The sequence below is a fragment of the Balaenoptera physalus genome, assembly GCF_965194825.1.
Source record: "Balaenoptera physalus genome assembly, chromosome: 11".
In the NCBI taxonomy this organism is placed as follows: domain Eukaryota; kingdom Metazoa; phylum Chordata; class Mammalia; order Artiodactyla; family Balaenopteridae; genus Balaenoptera; species Balaenoptera physalus.
This window is the reverse complement of record NC_138896.1, coordinates 73267474-73289419: the sequence shown is the minus strand read 5'-3', so window position 1 is coordinate 73289419 and position 21946 is coordinate 73267474. Positions and strand designations below refer to the sequence as shown.

Below are 21946 nucleotides of genomic sequence, written 5' to 3'. Positions count from 1 at the left end.
TTTGAAGTCTGTTAAAAAGGCCTTATTTTTTGAGCCAGAGACATACACTGCCGACAAATTCTTTTCAGAGGCAACATGGTGTTAATGAAAGCAGCTGTGTATTAGAATCCCAAAGTCCTAGGTTGAAATCTCAAATCGGCACTTAGTTGGCTTAAGTATCTTAGATCAGTCACTTAATTTCTTTCAGTTAAAGTTTCTTTGTCATCTGTTTTAAAAAAAAAAAAAAAAAGGAGCTTTATGGTGTAAAGCTCAAGCAGAATCATGATGTGGAAGTTCCCTGTAAACACTAAACCCCTGATCATAAAACATCAAGCACATCCTCACTTTTCAGGGCAAAATAAAGTCCTGGGTTTATGACGTCTTCTCTACCCCTAGTGGATGCCTTTACCTCTGAGAGATAAAGATATAGGGCCTTTTCCAAGGCTTCAAAGGCTGGGATTTCCTTACAGAGCAAGTAACTAAAGAGCCCACTGCCCTTGCACTATTTCACTGAGGTGTAGCCCATTTACCAACAGATTTAGTGAAATTTTGTGAACACTGGTTCTTTCAGATGTGGTTTCATGGACCTATTCCCTTCCCACCTTCATATGCCTCTGCACCACAGGATCATTAGAAGTTAAATTTCTTTTAAGGATTCAGGGCTTTTTTTAAGTGTTGTTTGTTTTTTTTTTTTCCTATCTGGGGAAAATCAAGCAGAAGGAAATCAGGTAAAAGTAAGGCAGAAAATATGCATTGTTTTTAAATTAGAAAAAAAATAAATATGACATTACAAAACTAAAATAGAAGGTAATCTGGTTGGTAATGAGGAAATTTTTTCATGGTCTGCTAAGTGGGGATTAGAAAAAAATAAGCAATAAATGCTCTGAATTATTACAAAATTTACCTCAGGAGAGCAGAATAAACAAGATGACATTATGAAGCAGCTTTCACTGTTAAGATGCCAAACTAATACACATGTACTCAAACCTCTGCTGCTATTCTATTCTAGGAATTTAATTACAAACTCTTGTTTCATTTGTTGGTGGTGTTTACCGCTGCTGCTGTTAGAGGATGGGAAAAGTATTTCCTTGGTCTTCAGTTTCTATATTTGGTAGTTTGGGTGCAGTCAATATGGGAAAAGACAGGTGTTTCACAAAAATGGTTGGATTTTTCTCACCTAATTCACTCTAGAATAGGAAGCTTCTTGAAAAGGTAAAATAAAGAATGGTAAGATGCAGGACTTTCCAAGCATTTATGGCAACAGAAAGAAAAGCAGAGAATCTCTAAGAGGAAGAGACATAAGGAGTCAGAACACAGGCTAAAAGGGTTCAGTAAAGAACAGCTCCTTGTGATACTAGAGAAGTACAGTAAGAGAGTCAAGTATATGGCAAAATATTGCCCATTGCCAAGAAGAAAATTAAGGGGAATATTTAATTGTTAAAGGACAAAAAAGGATTAACAACCTCTGAGATCCAATTTCATCATCTGTGTAATGAAGATAACATTAAGACTGCTCTGGGGATCTACATGGTATAACATAAGTGAGAATCCCCAGCACACTGACTGGTCCATCACTGATCTTCAAAAAAGGGTAGTTTCCTCCCCTCCCTCTAAACTCAATCACAGAATATTACAATGGAAAGGGAAGCTCAGATATTGCCTAGTCCTAAGCAAATAAATCAAATAATTTGAAAGTGTTATAACTTGTACAGAATTTTTATATCATAAAAAATTTTAAAGGCATTAAGATATTACTACATGATCTCAAAAACCTTACTAATGTCAAATACAGATGAACAGCTGCACTGCGAAAAACTCCTTTGCACTGCTGCAACAGGGGACTCCTTCCCTCACCAACATCCAAGCAATTTACACAAATTGGTGGGAAAAAGATATGTTTTCCCTCCTTGCTGTAAGGATTATGGGTTAGCAAGCAGAGATAGAAATCTGTGCTCCATGCTGCTCATAAAAATCAAAGTTGAAATCTGAAATATTTTCTCATAGGAATAATGATAATGTTTAGATTTTCTTTCTTTCTTTCTTTCTTTATTTATTTTATCTTTGGCCGTGTTGGGTCTTCATTGCTGCACGTGGGCTTTTCTCTAGTTGCAGCGAGTGGGGGCTATTCTTCGTTGCAGTGCACAGGTTTCTCATTGCAGTGGCTTCTCTTGTTGTAGAACACAGGCTCTAGGCGTGCAGGCTTCAGTAGTTGTGGCACGCGGGCTCAGCAGTTGTGGCATGCAGGCTCAGCAGTTGTGGCTCACGGGCTCTAGAGCGCAGGCTCAGTAGTTGTGGCACATGGGCTTAGTTGCTGTGTGGCATGTGGGATCTTCCCAGACCAGGGCTCGAACCCGTGTCCCCTGCATTGGCAGGCGGATTCTTAATCACTGCACCACCAGAGAAGTCCAATGTTTAGATTTTCAAGCTAACAATTAAACAATGCAGCTAACATACCATTTTTAATTGACTATTTTTCTCTTTGTAAGTACAATATTTAGGCTCTTTATAGACTGAACTGGCTTTTATGGAAAGGCCTAGGAGTGTAACCCTGAAATACTTATGGAAAAAACATATTCTGAGTGTGAACAATCTACACAAGAACTTTTAGACCATAGCTGAGGAAGGGATAGTAGAAGAAAGCTGTGAGAGAAGATGATGGAGACTTTCTTTGTTTGGCAGAAAGGGCAAATAAATTACACTAAATCACAGCTGCTAATGTTTTCAGAATAACTGTCTCTCTCATTTAACAAGCATTTAAATCCTACCCTGTGCCCAATGCTGTACCCCTCCACAGGAAAAAATTTTTCTAAAGCTAAACCCACAGTCCAAGGAATGCAAAAATTTCCTTCCATCTTCCTGAGTAAATCACACACCAAATCCTAGTGCTTTGAGATTCACATATGCCTATCTTGATTACCCTGCATTGCCTCCATCTCAGAACCAACACACCTGAGGAAATGCCTAGTGATGTTATTACTCTAAGTACTGTACTAAGGGGAAAAGGAGAAATTAACATTTATTAAGCATTTGGTATGCTCTCATTTGATTTTCACAACCCTGTAGGTAAATATTATCCCCAATTTACACATTAAGAAAATGATGTTAAATAACTTGCCCATAACACCAGTAAAGAGAAGCCAGGACTCAGAAATCTGCCAATTCCACTACTCATAGGTTCCAACCCGGCAGGAAAGAAATTATCACAATTAAACTGCCACTGGACAGTTGACCACTTTCACATCAATTATTTGTTATTCGAGTTAAGCAGGTCTGAGAGCAAGTTACGGAAAAGATAAACCATCAACTCTTCACATCACAAAATGTATTTAGTATTTAGGGAATACTCTAAGAGAAAGGATAAAATGTTCCCAGAGGTGAATCCCGGCTCTTCACATCATTTCCCAATCCCATTTCAACAGAGACTCTAGCACTAGGGCTCCTTTTATCACTTCCATCCTAGCCTGTATCATTATGCCCTTAGAGCATAGCTAATTAAAAACTTCAGAAAGTTACCTTTCAAAACAAGATTTTCTACCAGCACAGATCTCTCAGCAGGTCCTTAAATTTAAATACATTCAGTTTCCACATAATTTGCCTGATGGTATTCCTAAACGTTTGTTACCACTGACAGTTTAAAAGTTATTTTGTAGTGAACTGTGAACTAAACCTTGATTGAGCTGCAGTAAACATGGGAAACAAAAGCCTATGTTTAGACAGATTTCCCCATCTAAAATTTTCCATTAAAACTTAGGCGGAAAAAAAACCTGTACACTCATTTTTCTATCTGTTTCTAACTGAATGACAGGTGACTTACAATAATGCAGTGTGGCTGAACTCCTCTCTCATGTAATCACCACAAAACACTAACACCATAAAAGTAAAACTAATATTCAATCCCTTAAATTATTGAATATGCTTTTTAAAGAAGTTGAGTACTATAAGAATTATTTAGCTTCTGGAGTTTAACACTTGTGACAGATAAAAAGAGGATTCTAAGAGGAATAATGGTCTCATCTAAAAACGGGTTCGTTTGTTTCTTAACAAAACCGTGACTGTAATATACACTAAACATTGGGACATGTGCAAAAACACTTCCTATTTTAAGTAATAATTATTTATAATATTGAAGGCAAAACAAACTAAAACGGATCAAACATTTCCAGTCAAATGTCTGCAAAATTCTGAACTGGGAAAATGATGTCAACGTATTTTATCCCTTTTTTTTTTTCTAAGGCTCCACTCTAAAAATAAAGAGTCAGCGGGCTTATCAACTCAGGTGCAGAAACTCACTAAAATTGAGGTTTGAGAAAGGAGAAAACAGGTTCCCAGGATTTGGCTTCTTGCGTGAAACTGCCCTGTGCCCCACACCAAAAACCTCGGGGAGCCGCTGGGGCCCTGCCCACCCCTCCCTCCGGCCGCATCTGCCGAGGCCGCGCTGCCAGCGCCCCCTGCCGCCCTCCCCACGCCCAGGGACCCGCTCCCACCCCCGCACCTCGCGCCCGCGCCGCCCCCACCCCGCACACACCCCGCGCACACCCCGCGCCGAGGCCGCGCAGCCTGCGGGCAGCGGCGGGAGGCGCGCGGGCGCGAATCGAGGCGGGGCCGGCGCGAGGCCGAGAGCAAGGGCGCGTCCCCCGAACGCCCGCCGCGGCCAGGCCGGAGCCTCACCTACCTACGCCGTATTTCTCTTCCTCCGTGGGGGTCCACATGGCCGGGCCGGGCGCGACCCCGCGGGCGCGGCGGCGGCCCGGCGACAGCGCGGCGGGGACGGCCGCGGGCCCGGCTGTGGCGCACCGCGAGGCGAGGCGGGGGCGGTCAGGCGGCGCAGGGCAGTGGGCGGCGCATCCCTCACAGGCCGTCTGGGATGCCACCGCCGCCACGCCCGGACCGCCAGGTTCCGCGGGCGCCCCAGCAAACCCGATCAGCGCGGGCGAGGGTTTGCCACCTGTCAGTCCCTGCCGTTCTCACGCCACCGCTCGTTCCTCACAGCTCCGCTGCTCGGCTCCCGGCGCCGCCGCGATTCGGCTCGCCTCAGCGGGCTCGCAGGACGCCCGCGCATGCGCCGCTTCCAGGCGCGCGGGGGCTCGCGCTGCCCGGGCTCGCGCCGCCCGAGCCCGCGCGCGAACCCACGTGTCGCCACCGCCGCGCGGCAGCGGAGGGAAATCCACGAGAGGCGATTGAATGGCCCCGCCGGGGTCAGGACTGGCTCTTAGGCCCAAGGCCCCGGGCGGCAGCAAGCGCTGGAGGAGGCGGGGCTGGGCAGGTGGGAGGCCCTCGGACCCCCTGGGCTTCGGCGTCCAGTGCCTCCTGCCAGGCACGCCGAGATTCCCTGCGAGATCCGCCGGTCGGAGACGGGAGCAGGGAAAGGAGGGAAGGATACAGTTTTAAGACCCATCCAGGTGTCATCCACGGCGCTGTCACGACCCCATCCCTGGAAAGGTCCCAGGAGCCACCCTGAGCAGCGCCAGGGCCCGCAGGGTGAGGTCGCCGCGGGAGAACCAAGTGGGGCATACTCGTGCCCCTCGCTCTTAGGTCTCTGGGACTCCTCCTAGGCCGAAGCCGCTAGCGCCTCCTTGGTTCTTGTTTCGATGAGTTGGCCTGCGTAGTAAATGTTTGGGGCCAGAACAATCACTGCAGGCTTCCTAGTAAGGAAGCAGTTGCTCACTGGGTTGGGGGAAGGGGGAGTAGGGGGCGGGAGGGAGGTGCTGTTCCTGCCCTGGGCACCGCCTCTGCTGCTCCTAGGTCTCTGCCTTACAGGCCATCCTGAGTTTCCGGTTCGGTTCCGAAACTTTTCTCCTTCCTCTCCTCAAGAATCCATTCACTCTTAGGCCTGCAAATATCACCTTGTGACCCTAGGTCAACCGCTCAAAGACCAGGAAAGTCCTGGCAACTGCAGGACTTCTCATTTCCACCTACATCTGGATTGCATGGTGTTCCTAGCCCTAATACCAGCAGATCTGTACAATTCTGTCACCAGCACTACCAAGTCAAAATCCTGGTGTCATCCCTCACTATCAGTCTTGGACACCCCCACTCTACAAAGCCCAGCTCAAGGCCTCACCTCCAGAAAACCTTCCCTGATCCTGCAGCTAGCAGACTGGATCCTTCTTTTGCCTGGGATTCAAGCTGTGTGCCTTTGTGCCTTACTTTTCCTATAAGACTGTCAGCTCCAAAAGGCAAGCTCCAGGCTAAAGTCACCTTTCTGGTCCATCATGATGCAGCCCAGCACTTGACACACTTGTTGAATAGGAAGCAAGACTAATACAAGAATATCTTGGTAATCAACAGATCTTGTTGATTCTTCATTCACAATATTCTTTATGATTGGTAACTCCTCCCAGGCCTGATTGTGTTCACCTGGATTATTGCCACAGACTCCTGACCTATAGACTCCTCCTCCCACCAGTGAAGGCTGCCCACTCCTGCCCCTGGAACATGTTCCGTAAATGACTGAGTTTCTCAATAGCTAGATATATATTTTTTTTGATCCAAGAACATAATAAAAGACATATCCTTATTTATGTAGCTGACTATTCCAGGAAGATAGACCCCTGCCCAATGGCCACCATGGAATGTTTACCGCGGAATGAAGCCACATTCCCACAAAGTTTTCTCCAGGGAGCTATCCAGCAAGAGATGCCAAGTTATACAGACCTTCTGAACAACCTTTTTTTTAAAAAGGAAATTGATTTTTTTAAAGATCTTTATTGGAGTATAACTGCTTTACAATGGTGTGTTAGTTTCTGCTTTATAACAAAGTGAATCAGTTATACATATACATATGTTCCCATATCTCTTCCCTCTTGCGTCTCCCTCCCTCCCACCCTCCCTATCCCACCCCTCTAGGTGGTCACAAAGCACCGAGCTGATCTCCCTGTGCTATGTGGCTGCTTCCCACTACCTATCTATTTTACGTTTGGTAGTGTATATATGTCCATGCCACTCTCTCACTTTGTCACAGCTTACCCTTCCCCCTCCCCATATCCTCAAGTCCATTCTCTAGTAAGTCTGTATCTTTATTCCCATCTTGCCCCTAGGTTCTTCATGACCATTTTTTTTTTCCTTAGATTCCATATATATGTGTTAGCGTACGGTATTTGTTTTTCTCTTTCTGACTTACTTCACTCTGTATGACAGACTCTAGGTCCATCCACCTCACTACAAATAACTCAATTTCGTTTCTTTTTGTGGCTGAATAATATTCCATTGTATATACGTGCCACATCTTCTTTATCCATTCATCTGTCGACGGACACTTAGGTTGCTTCCATGTCCTGGCTATTGTAAATAGAGCTGCAATGAACATTTTGGTACATGACTCTCTTTGAATTATGGTTTTCTCAGGGTATATGCCCAGTAGTGGGATTGCTGGGTCGTATGGTAGTTCTATTTTTAGTTTTTTAAGGAACCTCCATACTGTTCTCCATAGTGGCTGTATCAATTTACATTCCCACCAACAGTGCAAGAGGGTTCCCTCTTCTCCACACCCTCTCCAGCATTTATTTGTTTGTATATTTTTGGATGATGGCCATTCTGACTGGTGTGAGATGATATCTCATTGTAGTTTTTTTTTTTTAAAAACATCTTTATTGAACAACAATTGCTTTACAATGGTGTGCTAGCTTCTGCCCCATAGCAAAGTGAATCAGTTATACATATACATATGTTCCCATATCTCTTCCCTCTTGCATCTCCCTCCCTCCCACCCTCCCCATCCCACCCCTCTAGGTGGTCACAAAGCACCGAGCTGATCTCCCTGTGCCATGCGGCTGCTTCCCACTAGCTATCCATTTTACATTTGGTAGTGTATATATGTCCATGACACTCTCTCACCCTGTCACATCTCACCCCTCTCCCTTCCTATATCCTCAAGTCCATTCTCCAGTAGGTCTGTGTCTTTATTCCCATCTTGCCACTAGGTTCTTCATGGCCTTTTTTTTTTTTTCCTTAGATTCCATATATATGTGTTAGCATACTGTATTTGTTTTTCTCTTTCTGACTTACTTCACTCTGTATGACAGACTCTAACTCCATCCACCTCATTACAAGTACCTCCATTTCATTTCTTTTTATGGCTGAGTAATATTCCATTGTATATATGTGCCACATCTTCTTTATCCATTCATCTGATGATGGACACTTAGGTTGCTTCCATGTCCTGGCTATTGTAAATAGAGCTGCAATGAACATTTTGGTACATAACTCTTTTTGAACTATGGTTTTCTCAGGGTATATGCCCAGTAGTGGGATTGCTGGGTCGTATGGTAGTTCTATTTTTAGTTTTTTAAGGAACCTCCATACTGTTCTCCATAGTGGCTGTATCAATTTACATTCCCACCAACAGTGCAAGAGGGTTCCCTTTCCTCCACACCCTCTCCAGCATTTATTGTTTGTAGATTTTTAGATGATGGCCATTCTGACCGGTGTGAGATGATATCTCATTGTAGTTTTGATCTGCATTTCTCTAATGATTAATGACGTTGAGCATCCTTTCATGTGTTTGTTGGCAATCTGTAGATCTTCTTTGGAGAAATGTCTATTTAGGTCTTCTGCCCATTTTTGGATTGGGTTGTTTGTGTTTTTGATATTGAGCTGCATGAGCTGCTTGTAAATTTTGGAGATTAATCCTTTGTCAGATGCTTCATTTGCAAATATTTTCTCCCATTCTGATGGTTGTCTTTTCGTCTTGTTTATGGTTTCCTTTGCTGTGCAAAAGCTTTTAAGTTTCATTAGGTCCCATTTGTTTATTTTTGTTTTTATTTCCATTTCTCTAGGAGGTGGGTCAAAAAGGATCTTGCTGTGATTTATGTCATAGAGTGTTCTGCCTATGTTTTCCTCTAAGAGTTTGATAGTGTCTGGCCTTACATTTAGGTCTTTAATCCATTTTGAGTTTATTTTTGTGGATGGTGTTAGGGAGTGTTCTAATTTCATTCTTTTACATTTACCTGTCCAGTTTTCCCAGCACAACTTATTGAAGAGGCTGTCTTTTCTCCATTGTATATTCTTGCCTCCTTTATCAAAGATAGGGTGACCATATGTGCGTGGGTTTACCTCTGGGCTTTCTATCCTGTTCCATTGATCTATATTTCTGTTTTTGTGCCAGTACCATACTGTCTTGATTACTGTAGCTTTGTAGTATAGTCTGAAGCCAGGGAGTCTGATTCCTCCAGCTTCGTTTTTCTTTCTCAAGATTGCTTTGGCTATTCGGGGTCTTTTGTGTTTCCATACAAACTGTGAAATTTTTTGTTCTAGTTCTGTGAAAAATGCCAGTGGTAGTTTGATAGGGATTGCATTGAATCTGTAGATTGCTTTGGGTAGTAGAGTCATTTTCACAATGTTGATTCTCCCAATCCAAGAACATGGTCTATCTCTCCATCTGTTTGTATCATCTTTAATTTCTTTCATCAGTGTCTTATAGTTTTCTGCATACAGGTCTTTTGTCTCACTAGGTAGGTTTATTCCTAGGTATTTTATTCTTTTTGTTGTGATGGTAAATGGGAGTGTTGTCTTAATTTCACTTTCAGATTTTTCATCATTAGTGTATAAGAATGCTAGAGATTTCTGTGCATTAATTTTGTATCCTGCTACTTTACCAAATTCATTGATTAGCTCTAGTAGTTTTCTGGTAGCATCTTTAGGATTCTCTATGTATAGTATCATGTCATCTGCAAACAGCGACAGTTTTACTTCTTCTTTTCCAATTTGGATTCCTTTTATTTCTTTTTCTTCTCTGATTGCTGTGGCTAAAACTTCCAAAACTATGTTGAATAATAGTGGTGAGAGTGGGCAACCTTGTCTTGTTCCTGATCTTAGTGGAAATGGTTTCAGTTTTTCACCATTGAGGATGATGTTGGCTGTGGGTTTGTCATATATGGCCTTTATTATGTTGAGGAAAGTTCCCTCTATGCCTACTTTCTGGAGGGTTTTTATCATAAATGGGTGTTGAATTTTGTTGAAAGCTTTCTTTGCATCTATTGAGATGATCATATGGTTTTTCTCCTTCAATTTGTTAATATGGTGTATCACGTTGATTGATTTGCATATATTGAAGAATCCTTGCATTCCTGGGATAAACCCCACTTGATCATGGTGTATGATCCTTTTAATGTGCTGTTGGATTCTGTTTGCTAGTATTTTGCTAGATTTTTGCATCTATGTTCATCAGTGATATTGGTCTGTAGTTTTCTTTCTTTGTGACACCTTTGTCTGGTTTTGGTATCAGGGTGATGGTGGCCTCGTAGAATGAGTTTGGGAGTGATCCTCCCTCTGCTATATTTTGGAAGATTTTGAGAAGGATAGGTGTTAGCTTTTCTCTAAATGTTTGATAGAATTCGCCTGTGAAGCCATCTGGTCCTGGGCTTTTGTTTGTTGGAAGATTTTTAATCACAGTTTCAATTTCAGTGCTTGTGATTGGTCTGTTCATATTTTCTATTTCTTCCTGGTTCAGTCTCGGAAGGTTGTGCATTTCTAAGAATTTGTTCATTTCTTCCAGGTTGTCCATTTTATTGGCATAGAGTTGCTTGCAGTAATCTCTCATGATCCTTTGTATTTCTGCAGTGTCAGTTGTTACTTCTCTTTTTTCATTTCTAATTCTATTGATGTGAGTCTTCTCCCTTTTTTTCTTCATGAGTCTGGCTAATGGCTTATCAATTTTGTTTATCTTCTCAAAGAACCAGCTTTTAGTTTTATTGATCTTTGCTATCATTTCCTTCATTTCTTTTTCATTTATTTCTGATCTGATCTTTATGATTTCTTTCCTTCTGCTAACTTTGGGGTTTTTTTGTTCTTCTTTCTCTAATTGCTTTAGGTGTAAGCTTAGGTTGTTTATTTGAGATTTTTCTTGTTTCTTGAGGTAGGATTGTATTGCTATAAACTTCTCTCTTAGAACTGCTTTTGCTGCATCCCATAGGTTTTGGGTCATCGTGTTTTCCTTGTCATTTGTTTCTAGGTATTTTTTGATTTCCTCTTTGATTTCTTCAGTGATCTCTTGGTTATTCAGTAGTGTATTGTTTAGCCTCCATGTGTTTGTATTTTTTACAGATTTTTTTCCTGTAATTGATATCTAGTCTCATAGCATTGTGGTTGGAAAAGATACTTGATACGATTTCAATTTTCTTAAATTTACCAAGGCTTGATTTGTGACCCAAGATATGATCTATCCTAGAGAATGTTCCATGAGCACTTGAGAAGAATGTGTATTCTGTTGTTTTTGGATGGAATGTCCTATAAATATCAATTAAGTCCATCTTGTTTAATGTGTCATTTAAAGCTTGTGTTTCCTTATTTATTTTCATTTTGGATGATCTGTCCATTGGTGAAAGTGGGGTGTTAAAGTCCCCTACTATGATTGTTTTACTGTTGATTTACCCTTTTATGGCTGTTAGTATTTGCCTTATGTATTGAGGTGCTCCTATGTTGGGTGCATAAATATTTACAACTGTTGTATCTTCTTCTTGGATCGATCCCTTGATCATTATGTAGTGTCCTTCTTTGTCTCTTGTAATAGTCTTTTTTTTAAAGTCTATTTTGTCTGATATGAGAATTGCTACTCCAGCTTTCTTTTGATTTCCATTTGCATGGAATGTTTTTTTCCACCCCCTCAGTTTCAGTCTGTATGTGTCCCTTGGTCTGAAGTGGGTCTCCTGTAGACAGCATATATATGGGTCTTGTTTTTGTATCCATTCAGCCAGTCTATGTCTTTTGGTGGGAGCATTTAATCCATTTACATTTAAGGTAATTATTGATATGTATGTTCCTATTACCATTTTCTTAATTGTTTTGGGTTTGTTATTGTAGGTCTTTTCCTTCTCTTGTGTTTCCTGTCTAGAGAAGTTCCTTTAGCATTTGTTGTAAAGCTGGTTTGGTGGTGCTGAATTCTCTTAGCTTTTGCTTGTCTGTAAAGGTTTTAATTTCTCCATCAAATCTGAATGAGATCCTTACTGGGTAGAGTAATCTTGCTTGTAGGTTTTTCTACTTCATCACATTAAATATGTCCTGCCACTCCTTTCTGGCTTGCAGAGTTTCTGCTGAAAGATCAGCTGTTAACCTTATGGGGATTCCCTTGTGTGTTACTTGTTGTTTTTCCCTTGCTGGTTTTAATATTTTTTCTTTGTATTTAATTTTTGATAGTTTGATTAATATGTGTCTTGGTGTGTTTCTCCTTGGATTTATCCTGTATGGGACTCTCTGTGCTTCCTGGACTTGATTAACTATTTCCTTTCCCATATTAGGGAAGTTTTCAACTATAATCTCTTCAAATATTTTCTCAGTCCCTTTCTTTTTCTCTTCTTCTTCTGGGACCCCTATAATTCGAATGTTGGTGTGTTTAATGTTGTCCCAGAGGTCTCTGAGACTGTCCTCAATTCTTTTCATTCTTTTTTCTTTATTCTGCTCTGCAGTAGTTATTTCCACTATTTTATCTTACAGGTCACTTATCCGTTCTTCTGTGAACAACCTTTTAAAAGCTCTTATTTTGTCTTCTAGCTCCACTCCATTGACTGATATACGTGATGACAATCTCAGAGCCTAAGAACTAGTTTTCCCAAAGTTTACTCTCCTATTCCTTGTCTGAATCCATCTTAGATGATGGCTTCCCCATACAAAGACAATCCCAATTCATGACTGCACACTTCAGCTTAGGGGTGGGAGGGCTTTAATCCCAACTGGCAAAGGGAGAAGAAAGGGTGCCAAGGTGAGAAGGAGAGCATATGATAAGTCCCAGACTCCTACAGTCTTGCTGTTTGCACTAAATTTAGAAAGTTGTCTTGAGTTGAAGCAAAAGGGCAAAGCACACATTGTGGAAAACCGGCCTTCAGCAGGACTATGCACCTGCTCTCCTATACCCACAGCATCTGCTCTGAGCCCTTCCTCAGGCTCTCAGTCCACTCGACTAAGAAGGCTCTCAATCTACCCTCACCCCACACAAACACACCCCTCCCAGCATGTGAAGTGACTTCCAGCTTGCCTCTGAAAATCAGGACCCTCAGTGCCCTGCCCTCCCTTCCTTTCCACCCACTCTTCCAAATGTTCTCACCACCACCCCTGTGGCACTCAGGATCCCCAGGAACCCCCTGCACCGTTGTTGCTCCCTGTCCCCCATTTTTACCCTGTTCTGCTCCACAGGATCTTTCTGTGGTCCCAGGTACACCTGTCCCATTGGTACTCTCATCCCCCATTCCCTCTTTCTCCCTCCTTTCTCTATCTGACTCCAAAGGAGAATTATCCACTCCAGACCCCTTTATTTCATTTTTCTTTCTTTTTTTCTTTTTCTTTTTTTTTGGGCTGCATCGGGTCTCAGTTGCAGCACACGAGATCTCTGTTGAGGCATGTGGGATCTTTCGTTGTGGCACGTGGGCTTCTCTAGTTGCGGTGCACTGGCTTCTCTCTAGGTGTGGCGTGCGGGCTCTAGAGCACGCAGGCTCAGTAGTTGTGGCACACGGGCTTTGTTGCCCCAGGCATGTGGGATCTTAGTTCCCTGACCAGGGATCAAACCCACATCCCCTGCATTGGAAGGTGAATTCTTAACCACTGGACCACCAGGGAAGTCCCCAGACCCCTTTATTTCAACACAACTTATTTGGCTCTCAGTCCCCCAAGGTCTGGTTTCTGACCCTGTCACTTCCTGGAAACTGCTCTCCCAGAGCCCCAGGGCCATCCCAGCTCCAGACACAAGCATATGCTATTCCCTGACTTGCTAGGCCTTTGCATACAGTATCCCTCAGCCCTTGTACTCTCCTCTCTTGAAACTCATGGATCCTCCTCACCATCCAAGGGCTGCTTTCCCCAGGAAAGCTTCCCCAACTGCCTCTGGCTGAAGGGGATTTTGCTCTCCCATGAGGGCTTTTCCTATAGCACTTACTCATCCCATCCTCCTCCAAGAGATCAAATATGTCCACCTTGCACATTGACAAACATTTGTTTCCTTCTTCAGTGGTAAAGATTGCTCTTCACTTATTTTTACCCGACACGGAGACTAACATAGCGCCTGCCACCTAACAGGAATTCAGCATATACGCTTGGGTGAATGATCTGCCTGTATGCTTTCTGAGACCATAATGAAATAGGATGGAAAAGAGAACTGCGAAATTTACTTCAGGAAGTCACAAATCTCCAAATTCAGAAACTTGAGTTAATCAGGGTAAATTTCTTTGATATAGGCACATTGGCTTTAATTAAAAATTCATTGAGACATGTTGCTGAGTAGCTATATAAAAGATAAACATGGTGGAGCAATTTATCTAAGAAATAGAGAAGTCTGCAAACAGTTGGACTTAACATGTCACTATTGCTTTTAGGTTGAACTTATTACCTCAGATAATAAACTGCATCATAATAAACGAGTGAAGAAGGAATCAAGTTTTCAGCAGGATATTGTTTAAGACTGGTGGCTATCAAAATTAGCCCATAACCAAACAGATTTTGTAGTAACATACAAGAAATGTGGACAGCATCATCTTTTTCTCCTAAATGGAACTTAAGTTAATCAACCATTTTTTAACATAAGCAAACTCCATAATGATGACTCCCCCATCACCTCTGGCAATTGAGACTGGCCCTCTACAAAGCTCAATGAGCTACACTTCATATCTTCTCTCCTCGTTTTCTGCTGCCTGGAGAATCAGACAGCAGCATTTAAGGAGTCAGCCAGTCTGATGACTCAGCTCATAAAACAATATGTGGCCACAAAGATGATGTTTATCCAGGATGGAGGCTCTCATGACTGAAGTCAGCAAGCAGTAGGTAAGTGGTACCTGCTGCTCATTCTCCCAAGAGCTTTTGGCCATGGTGCCAGAGCAGCACTCAATTCCCTCTCCCCTCAGTTGATCTCATCTGGTGCTCTGTCCAAGCAGAATGCTGGAAAAACTTCAGAGAAATGCAGTGGGTATTGAGGCAAGTCCAAGTGACATGCAGGTGATAGTAGTGACATTCTGCTTTCTCTTCATCAAGAGGTGCTGCATCTAGAGCTTATGCCCATCTGTAGCCCAGGGACAGGTGGATAGGAGGCTCATAATACATGTTATCCAGCTCTGCCCTGCTGGGTTCATCTAGGAATGGGTCTGCTTTGGTTAATAAAGCATCTACAGAGCTGGTTTCCTTCATGGCAGAAAGACACCCAAGCTAGTCTCACTTCACCACCACCTCTTATGTTCCCCCAAACCAACACTTTTTAGGAAACCTTCTCTCAGGAGGTAACACTGGAATAAAGGGCTAACAGAATAGGTTAACACAGAGATGGCTGACAAAGTTAGGGTCCTTTCAGGTGAAGAGACCTAAGTGACTAAGATACTATTAGTATTTTCCTTTAAATTTTGTTACATCTGAATATCTTTGCAGTGGGGAGGGGATAGGGAAGACTGTGAAAAAGAGACAGATTAAGCAATGCAATGTTTCATTATTTTCCCTAAAAGACAAACTTTAACCATCTGTTCCTATTTTACCAACCCATTCAAAATATTATTAAAATGCAGATTCCTTGCAGTTAGCCAGGGTCTTTCAAATGAGAAGTGACCAAAGCTTCCCTGATTTCAGCCTCTGGAGACTGACATGGCACTTCCGGATGGGCTGTAGCTATAGAGCCCCACCATAGGAAGCACCTCCGGATATGTCACCGGTTCCTCAGCACCTTCTTCCTGCCCACTCAAGACTGTGAGCTACCTGAAAACAGTCTTTTTTTTTTTTTTTTTTTGGGCGTCCTCAGTGCCTTACACACAGGATCTGACACACAGTAGGTAAATATTGCTTGAATGAATGCATTAGTAAATAAGTGTTTTTTCCAGAAATATAAATCTTTGTTCCAATATGGTTTTTGTTTGTTTGTTGTTTTTTTCTGGCGAGGAAAGTAAAAGGAGATAGAATCAAAAACAAGATACCCCCGGGAGGAGGAGCAAGTTGATAGAAGCTTGGCATCACTTAGTTCACCTTTCCCTTTGGGGGGAAATAACTGTGCTCTTGAATTTCTGCACTAAGTCACCAAGGAGGACTTGAAATTAAAAACCTTGGAGAGTAATTAGCAACAAAACGTTCTAATGTCAAGAAGTGAATTTTATGGGACCGTATTTGTAATATTAATTGGACGTCTGTGTAGCCAAAGGGTGAAATTATTGCTCCAATACAAATAGGCCCAAAAGAGAAAAACAGCCCACAATAGCACAGATATTGCAAATCAGGACAGAGGTAATTTCTCTACATTTAAAAAGCAACCAATTGCAATGCCTTTACCATTTCGCTTGAGTTAAGCGCAAAACAGCCCGTTTGGTGTAGCACCACCTACCCCATCTCTGAACTGCTGTGGGGCTGGGGCTAGAAAGGGAACTCAGACTTTGTTCCCACCAGCTCCTCATACGTTTCACCTCGAAGTATGGGAAATTTTAATCATTCATCCACCAAATATTTATTGAGCACCTATTATGGAACAGGTCCAGAGCAGAAGATGTTCAGTCTTTCCCATCACAGAGTTTAACCGTCTAGTTGGGGGAAAGAAACACTGAACCAATTATCGCACAAGCGAGTCTCTAATTAGAGACATAAGTACTAGGACAGAAGAGTACACTTACAAAGGGAGCATCCACCAAGGGAACTGACCTGGTTTGATAAGTCAGGGAAGACTTCCTGGAGGAAATGATGTTTAAACTGGAACTTGACAATGCAGACGAATCAGCCAAGTAAAGTAGGAGAGAATGTGCTCTAGGCAGAGGGAGCAGCATTTGGGGAGATAGGTCAGGTGAGGAAGGAGCTCGATGTCTCTGAAGAATGGAAAGGCCAGTGTAACCAGGATGTGATGACTGAGCAAGCAAATTAAGTGAAGAGTGGGGAGAGATGTGGCTAGAGTGAGAGGCAGGGCCAGGCCTTGGGACCTTGCTGGGTCCCATGACATTTGGGCACCAACCATTGCCAGGCCTTGGGTCAGAAGCAGAGATGAAAGATGTAAGATCCCTCAAGTAGATCCTGGGCTTTTGGGGGGGAAAACCTAGGCAAAGGCCCACCCCCTTGAGCGCTGGGCTCAGAGGCACCACTGTGTACTCCCAATCCTCTGAGTACCCGACAGAGGATGTGCAGAACCACTCCCCACCCAGGACCACTCCAGGCTTCCCTCTCCTCTTTGAGCCAATCCTTCCTTAATTCTCAAGGTGGCACACCTGAGCGGAGGCTCAGCTCTCATCTCCCAGGCTCAAAGGGGAAGAGTAACTTACCTCCTACGGAGCCACCCCCCAGAGTCTAGGAGGGGCCCCACAGCTTCAACTGCAACCTCAACAGTTTGCTTGTCCCCCACAGCCCTGCCCATGCTGAGGGTCTAGGGAAAGAATATCACCAAACAGGGGGCTTCCCTGGTGGCGCAGTGGTTGAGAATCTGCCTGCCAATGCAGGGGACACGGGTTCGAGCCCTGGTCTGGGAAGATCCCACATGCCACGGAGCAACTAGGCCCGTGAGCCACAACTACTGAGCCTGCGCATCTGGAGCCTGTGCTCCGCAACGAGAGAGGCCGCGATAATGAGAGGCCCGCGTGCCGCGATGAAGAGTGGCCCCCGCTTGCCACAACTGGAGAAAGCCCTCGCACAGAAACGAAGACCCAACACAGCCATAAATAAATAAATAAATAAAAATTAAACTTTAAAAAGAATATCACCAAACATTCCGAGAAGCAACTGGCCCTGAATCTGATCAGGGACCACTTCTAATCTCTTTCTTGAGGAACGTTTAGAAGAGGACGTAAAAACAAAAACAAAAACCCTCTAAAGAACTCTCTCCTGAGAGCACACCTTGAATGAGTACTCAGAACGTGCAAGATCCTGACCCAGGAAGCAGCAGCACCAGTACTCACCGTGTTGCCACTGAAGATGAACAACTCTAAGAGACGGAGACTATTTTGTCCTCCAATGAGCACTGAAGGTGATGGATCAGAATTTATCAGATGCAGTCATGAATTATGGAACGCTCGTGGAATTGACTCGGACCTGGAAACCTGCCATGCCAAGAGCCATGGCAATTTTTCTTGAGAACCTGTCACCAGGTGGCCCCTGACAAATCCACAACCCACACTAAGCCTGCCCCAACCCCAGCCCTAACCCGTCACTCAAGGCTGCTGCCAGCCCTTGAGCTTTTTCAAGTTGTACGTGACCAAGCAACAGCAAATAGAGTTTAAAGGCTCTGGGTTCACATCCGGCTTCAGACACTTCCCAGCTGGGTGACCCCAGTTTCCTCCTCTGTCAAGTGGGAATAATAACGGCTTCTATATCAGGGACGCTTATGAGGATAATGCGTGGGAAGCTTTCAACACAGAGCCTACCAGAGGGTAATTGTTCACTCAACACTGGAACCTTGCTCCTACCCCATCAGCTCAGATTGCATCCCGGAAACGCTGGGTCTCCTTGCATTTGGGGAACCTACTTCTCCAAGCCAGCCTGCAAGAGCTGATTCCATCACCCATCCAGCTGGGCTGGCCTCCTGCATCCGCCTCTCACCAGCCAGCACTTGGCTCAGACCCAGCCCCTTCTCTCTATTTAACACCAAAAGGTATTGATTTCCCTGAGCTATTTCCATAATGCAACACACTTGAGAACCGCATATCCCATCAGTTCTCCTCCATGACCATCATACCCCCTGCTCATAGCCAGTTTCCCTAGAGCCTCAGCTGCCAAGGCTAAGGTATGTTTGATTTTGCACTGGTTTAAAGGTCAAACATGAATCTCTCCCCATTATTGTACTGTGTCTTGTCACACAGACTCTCTCTGTTTCATGCATTAGTCACAGTTTTGCTATCAAATTAAATATTCCTCGGTGGTTATTTTTAGAGAAGTCTTTTTCTAACTCTACATGGTGCAGTTATGTGTGTGCACCCACAGTTCTGGAATCCAAGCATCACCAGGTGGGCTCCAAATTGTGTGAGGGCTCAAATTCTTCTAGAAAGCAGTAGCCAATGGAGCAGTGGTTTGTAACCTGGCTCTGTCCATGGAATCCCCTGCCCAGCTGAAAATAATTAAACCCCCAGACCTTGGACAATCCAATCATTCATCAATCAGTCCAGTAAACGTCCAAAGGAGACTCTTAGCACAATTGTGAGTTAAGCAAAGCATGTCTGTGCCATCCCAACTACTTGTTTGGCTCTCTACTCATTCCTACTACAAGGACACCAAGAGTAATTGCACTTCCATGCCCTGCACCTCCATGGAAGCCTGCCCTCAGGAAAGGGCCTGTTACCCTCTTGACCGAGGCCTGAGTGAATGACAGTGGTTACATCCCTGCCCATTCCCATAGGGTCTCCATCGACTCAGGCCAGCTTTGATAGAGAAATGAGGCCCTCAGAATAGAATTTCAAACTTTGCTGGGGTGTGTGTAAAGGGAGGAGGAGGGGCTTCCTAAAAGCTAGTCCTCTTCACCCACTCGAAGGCGCTGCGAGGATAAGAAGTTATGCATACCTTAGCCTTGAGGAGCTCATGCAGTTGAAGCAACAAAATCCACTGAAAGTGTCTAGAAAATAATTCAAGACAAGATTTAGCACTTCTCCCTGGGAATGGACTGTGGGGGAGGGGTGGATTTCTCACTTCCTTCCATGTGTGGGTCCCCACTGGCTGTGATACCCCAGTCCTCACTCACCCAGGGCAAGTGAGACTAGGGAACAGGGAAGAGGTCAGCCTAGTTCTGGGCTCAGTTCACAGGCCCATTTGTCCTCACACTAAGCTGCTTCCTCCCCCCAGCTTTCATCAGTGAAGAAGGTGATACTTTGGCCTCCATCTGGGTTTTTATTTCTCGAGTTCTTCAGAAGCTGGGTGGGGGACAAGGGACTACTTATTGAGGACCCTCTGAAAGAGTCCCTGTAGACTATAAATGCTACAGACATTCAGAGGCTGGGGGGCCAAGTAGGTCAGAAAAATCCAGGAAGGCTCAGCTAAGGAGGCAAGATCACAGGGATGAGTCTAATCGAACACGGCTCAGGAGTAAAGGGGGGCACTCTTTTTTTTTTTTAAATAAATTTATTTATTTTATTTACTTATTTTTGGCTGAGTTGGGTCTTTGTTGCTGCGCGCGGGCTTTCTCTAGTTGCAGTGAGCACAGGCTACTCTTCATTGCGGTGCCTGGGCTTCTCATTGCGGTGGCTTCTCTTGCTGCGGAGCACGGGCTCTAGGCACGCGGCCTTCAGTAGTTGCGGCACACAGGCTCAGTAGTTGTGGCTCATGGGCTCTAGAGTGCAGGCTCAGTAGCTGTGGCGCACGGGCTTAGTTGCTCCGCGGCACGTGGGATCTTCCCGGACCAGGGATTGAACCCGTGTCCCTGCATTGGCAGGCAGATTCTCAACCACTGCACCACCAGGGAAGCCCCAAGGGGGGTACTCCTGATGGAGGTTTCACCTACCAAGGCACAGAGCAAAGGAGAGGCAAAGACATGTAGAAAGCAGTAACAAGGCCAGTGTGACTAGAGCCTGAGATTTCCTTGGGGGAGGCGGCAGGTGGGTGGAAGCAGATGACAGAACTCCTGGCAGTCAGTAGAGACAAGATTGGTCAGTTGGTCAAGATATGTTTCCCAAAGGCTCTGCCAGATCCAGGGCAAGTGGCCGGGACAAAGTTGATGATGGCTTAGAGGAGAATTTGTGCAGCAAGCTGAGAAGCTGCTGTGATTATTCCATGGTTCCCTGATGTGGGGATGTGGGTCTGGCCTTGGGAGTGGCAGTGAAAACTGGGCAGCAGGAACTATGTGAGACCCTCAGGAGGAAGAATGTGACTGTGAAAACTGGTTGGGGTGGTGGGGGGAGGGGGCGTGGGGTGGGGGGAGAAGGGACAGTCCAGGAAGACACTAAGGATTGCTGCAGTGGGTAGGGATGGCTCTGGCAGGGCCTGGAGAGCCATTCAGAGAGCCCACCTGGAAAAGTACAAGCGTGGATCCATTGATAGGATCTGCTCCCTCTTGTGAGGGGAAATAGATCCAGTAAGGGAACGTATAGGAAAATGAGCATCTTCTCTAACCATCAAGAAAGACAGCTTGAAGCTACAATGAGACCCCTTCTTTGGCCCAACAAATAAAAAGAAAAATTTTAAATGACAGTGTGTAGGCAGTTAGGAATATGAGAGTAGCCTGCCTCATGTAGTGTTTCTCAGCAGGGTGGGTCTAGCTGACCCCCCACCAGCAATATGGCAAGTGGGTATCACAAACTCCAATAATGTTAGTTCTGTGAAAAATGGATCCAGGGAAAGCTCCACACACATAGATATACAATGCAATCCTGTCTCTAAATATTGGAAGTAACCCAAATGACCACCAGTAGGGGATGAATTAATTGAACATGGCATTAGCGCATATAATTTTATGCAACCAATAACAACAACGAAAGCTATATATCAACGTGGAAAATGTCTATTATGTAACATTCAGTGAAAAATAATCAGGCCCAAAACTCTGTTCACAGCATGGTTATAATTATGTAAGAACAATTGCATATAGAAACAAACCAGAGTAAAATATATCAAGAAGTTAACCTTTCCCTCTTTTCTGCAATTTCCCAGTGCATATGAGTTGCTTTTGTGACAAACTGACCTGTATGAAGAGTGCAGCTTTCTCAGGAAAATAATACACATGGGCAGGACATGGAGCCGGGCAGCACTCTCGAGTCTACCCTCCCACCCTCCTTGGAGCTCATCCCTTCTGGTGATGAACATGGAGGATTTCTCGAAGCTGGACTCGTGATAGAGAGCCAGTGACAGCACTGGGCATGGATTCCTGTGCATGCTTCATCCTCTCCACTCTCCCCAGCCTGTCTCATCTACTCATCCACCCTGGCTGGGCCAGGCCAAAACTTCCAGAGCACATGGCCCACTTTTCTCTTTCCGCGTGGCCAGTGAGGGCTTTGGTCCCTCAGCAGATGCCTAGAGTCCTCAAGGCTCCTCACTGGGTGTGTGGAGAAAGGCTGCCACTCCCCTTCTCTGTGCTCACTGCCTCTACTTCCATATCTACATCTCCCACCTCTCCTGTTGGGCTTTC

General features: G+C 44.4%; 2 protein-coding genes across 5 annotated transcripts in view; both read right to left on the bottom strand.

The window, feature by feature from the left end:
* DOCK3 (dedicator of cytokinesis 3) overlaps nucleotides 1–5018 on the bottom strand; it is a 390231-nt gene extending 385213 nt beyond the window's left edge. For 2 of the 4 annotated variants that reach the window (XM_082414877.1, XM_082414876.1), the window contains exon 1: nucleotides 4652–5018. In XM_082414877.1, the coding sequence (XP_082271003.1) occupies nucleotides 4652–4688 (37 nt within the window). In that variant the 5' untranslated portion in view covers nucleotides 4689–5018. The remainder of the gene's footprint in view (nucleotides 1–4651) is intronic. The other 2 variants (XM_082414875.1, XM_082414878.1) reach the window with 2 other exon arrangements.
* A 3539-nt stretch (nucleotides 5019–8557) lies between these two features.
* MAPKAPK3 (MAPK activated protein kinase 3) overlaps nucleotides 8558–21946 on the bottom strand; it is a 65322-nt gene continuing 51933 nt past the window's right edge. The window contains exon 12 of the mRNA XM_082414725.1: nucleotides 8558–20322. Within this exon, the coding sequence (XP_082270851.1) occupies nucleotides 20266–20322 (57 nt within the window). The 3' untranslated portion in view covers nucleotides 8558–20265. The remainder of the gene's footprint in view (nucleotides 20323–21946) is intronic.